The sequence below is a fragment of the Plectropomus leopardus genome, chromosome 2, assembly GCF_008729295.1.
Source record: "Plectropomus leopardus isolate mb chromosome 2, YSFRI_Pleo_2.0, whole genome shotgun sequence".
Lineage (NCBI taxonomy): Eukaryota > Metazoa > Chordata > Actinopteri > Perciformes > Serranidae > Plectropomus > Plectropomus leopardus.
The window spans coordinates 3,007,718-3,011,296 of record NC_056464.1 but is presented as its reverse complement, the minus strand read 5'-3'; the positions used below and the strand labels follow the sequence as shown (position 1 = coordinate 3,011,296).

The 3,579-nt window shown below is 40.2% G+C and overlaps 1 protein-coding gene across 1 annotated transcript; it reads right to left on the bottom strand.

Moving 5' to 3' along the window:
- Positions 1-315: 315 nt before the first annotated feature.
- On the bottom strand, positions 316-3,331 carry LOC121956888 (transcription factor 15-like). Its single transcript, XM_042505321.1, has 2 exons — positions 2,715-3,331; positions 316-557 (listed from the first exon to the last, which is right to left on the bottom strand). Exons 1-2 carry the CDS (start codon positions 3,195-3,197, stop codon positions 492-494), a joined length of 549 nt encoding a protein of 182 aa, XP_042361255.1. The 5' UTR covers positions 3,198-3,331; the 3' UTR covers positions 316-491.
- Between the last annotated feature and the right edge of the window lie 248 nt (positions 3,332-3,579).

Here is a 3,579-nt window from a genome sequence, read left to right as displayed (position 1 = left end):
TATATTTGGAATATGAATTGTGCCTTTAATAATAGGTCATCACCATTAACCGTGCTGTAATAGCAAAAAATACGGAGCAAGGTAATGCTTTACATTCAATGATTCATAGATTTCCAACTGTTGTAAAGTACAAATCAACAATGCAAAACGCTGTCTGTTACTCACTTCCTGTTTAAGTAACAATGTTAAAGACCAATAGATATTCTGCTCCTGAGAGATCATTCATTGTGTTGAGTTCCACTGTGTGTCTATTTTAGCACTAAATAAACTTTTCATTCAAATGAAAAGAACATCCATGACCATATAGCAGCTTTACACACTAAGTTTCTCACTCTGAAATCAGATAGTGTCAAAGAATCAGATGGTGCTGATCGTTTTATCTCATCCTGGGTGATGAGCAGAAAGCCAGAGTAGTCCTCAGAGACTGAGATGCTTCCAGACTTTGGGAACGGTTGGTGGAGGTTTCCCCGAAGTCTGGATCCAATTCAGTTTCATCGCCGACTTATTTGTCTGGCACTGCTTCCATGCATTTTCACACAGTCTCGTCTGTCTTTCACCTGTGAACACAGAGGGAAACTACTGTCACTGTGCATCTACAAGAAAGATTTTGGACCCAAACAATTTCTAAGTTTCAGTGTACTTTCCTAGGAGCACTGTAAATTTCTCACAAGCTGATCTTCCTTAAAAGAATCCTGGGAAACCACATGCATTGTAAAAGGAAATATAACTATTATACTAATTTAGTGTGAAATTTAACTGTATTTGTCTAATTTTGTGACATTGTTGCAACTCAAAAATGACAAGCAGAGTTACCTTGTTCTCCCTCAGCATTAGCAACTTCAGTAAACCAAGTACCTCGATCATGACAAAAAGAATTTTGCCAATGATGGAGTTGAGCTGCCTTTACATGGTCCTCGGAAATATGGTACTTATCGTATTTACAAGTTACAAGCACATAAACAGCCCTCCAAAGTTGTAATTATGAGTGGGAAATTTCCATCGAAAAAAATTCGATGGAACCCAAGTTTCTGAGTAGTGACGTCTGTGTGACATTTCAGGGCAGCAGAAATGTCAGAAAGCATGGAAACAGTGTCAACAACTGTTGGTAAAAAATCTAATATTTGACTATTTTGTTCCTAGTAGCAATCATTTACTTTTAGTCGCTGTACATTTTAGTATCTGCATCTATTAGCTGCAGCGAGCAAGCAAACTCAGCATTAAAATGCAAAACTTTTTTTTTGGTAGCTTCCATGTTGTTCCCATTGTACGACCTCGAAGCACATCAATGCAACAAAGTCAGAAGAACGACTTCCCAACTCAGAAACTCTGACCTTCCGACATCACATGAACGCAGTATCTGAAGATCTGTGGATTGTTTTCTTAACATGTTTAAGAAAATACAAATATGATTGACAAGTTTATAACCGGCAGAATACAGATATGTAGCACAGTAAACTTGGTTTAGTTGCTAAAACTTTGAAATGTTAATTTAATTAAATTCATTTTTACATTTCAACAACTTCACAAAATTATGTAAAGAGTAAACTTAACATTACATATAAAGTTATCATGAATTAAGTTTAATTATTATATGTACTTTAATTATTATTTATTTATTTATTTTTACATTTTTCAAGGTAATTGGTTTCCTTGATTTTTTAAAAAGTAAAATAAAATCAGCTTGTCAGATTTTACATTGAGCTTATTAACAGGTTCAGTGCAATAACTTAGCTGTCTACAATAAAAACAGTTTTACCTTAAAGGATATCTCCATGCACTGAATGCTATGGTATCAAGAAAAAAATGAAATCCCAACACAGAGAGTTTAAAGCCAAGGTGGATTACATCCATTTCGCTTAGATGCACGCAGCTCATTGTAGCCCCACAGTTATCATATAACCTCCCTCTAAAAAGAGAGTCATTCCAGTTAAACATTTTGATGTGCTGATAAACTGTTGGAAAAGTCCACTCAAGTGGATAGGTAGGCGCAACATACTCAAACTTGGTATGTTTATAGAATAGAAAAAAGACTATAAGAGTTGTCTGATAAATATCATAGTTAAAGTCTAAAGTCTGATGTGTAACAATGCTGAAAAAAATTATCCTCCACATTCATTCAGATGTGACAGTATAAAAATGTCACACCAATTACTAAAATACATGACAGCATTAACTAGCTCCTGCTGCCATGCAACAGCCATCAAATCAAATGCCTTTCTGAATGCACTAACTTCCTCTTCTGTCTTCATGCTGACCTCATTTATACATTTGCAACTTTTGCGGTTCCTCGTTAATTTTCAAAGATACACACACTACAATCCATCAATAAATATCTATTAATACATGTTATGGGTTGATTGGACATTCGGCTCACAAATGATCCATCGGATACATTTTATTTAAATAATCCCACCCTGAATTTTGCAACTGGCAATGCACACGTTTGGATCCCTCGCTATGTATTTTGCAGGAATGATGATGCAGAAAGACAGGCGGATGTGTCATAAAAGTTTAAACTGCATTGTGAATAGCTTCGCAAGGTATGTTCATTATAAGCCGAATTAAAGGGGAGACTTTCATAAAACATATTATCTCAAATATGGTATGTAACATTTGTGTTACACTTGCCAGTAATAAAGAAATGTTGAAATAGTAAAATTTTGAAATCGGGTTTCGGCTGACAAGTTTAAGAGTATAGTGACTAAATGTTTTACCCCTTTGCGTTGGTTGCTGAGGCAGAATGTGCAGATATTCCGGGGCTGTTTGCCCTCTCCACTCCCCTTCACCTCTTTGTAGACGGCACTGAGGCACGGCTGTCCGTCCTCCCTCCCGTCCCCGACCACCAGCACGTTGGCCAGGTGGGAGATATAGCTGGACGCCAGGCGCAGCGTCTCGATTTTGGAGAGTTTTCTGTCCACCGGTTCCGTGGGGATGAGTGTCCTCAGCGCTGTGAAGGCCGTGTTGACGTTCTGAGTCCGGTGTCTCTCCCTGGCGTTAGCGGCGTTTCGGTGCCGTACCACGCCGCCGGATTCCCGCCTGTAGCCCTCCCCCGGAGTCCCGCAGCAGCCGTAGCCTTGGTCGGTGCTGCCGTCGCTCTCGCTTCGGTTCCCCTCCTCGTCGTCCGACATCAAGGTCAGGTCAGCGGGGTAGGAATATGGATGCGTCGACACCGGCCTCAGCATGGTGAAAGCCATCATATGTGTGCAAGAGTCTCATACGGCGAAGACAACCCTTATATTCAAGTAAAAAACAGCCGCCTGCAGGCACGAGCCGTGCGTAAAAGGCGCTGCAGCTCCACCGTTCACACAGCACAAGTCCCCAGTTTGTGCTGACGCTTCCCCATAGGACGGTCCAGTGTGATAGTGGTCGTGTCAGGGAGGGCTCTTATAGCAGCTACAGTAGTTCTTCGGATGTGAGGGGAGGGGTGGGGCACATGCTTCCATCCTCCCAAATGTTTTGGTCCTAAAAGTCACAGACGTCAGCTGAGTTATGGCTAATCATCACCAAAATGAGCCATTAGTTTTTATGAGTGGAGAGCAAAGAGAAAACACAGGCTGACATTTATTGATGAATTTCTAG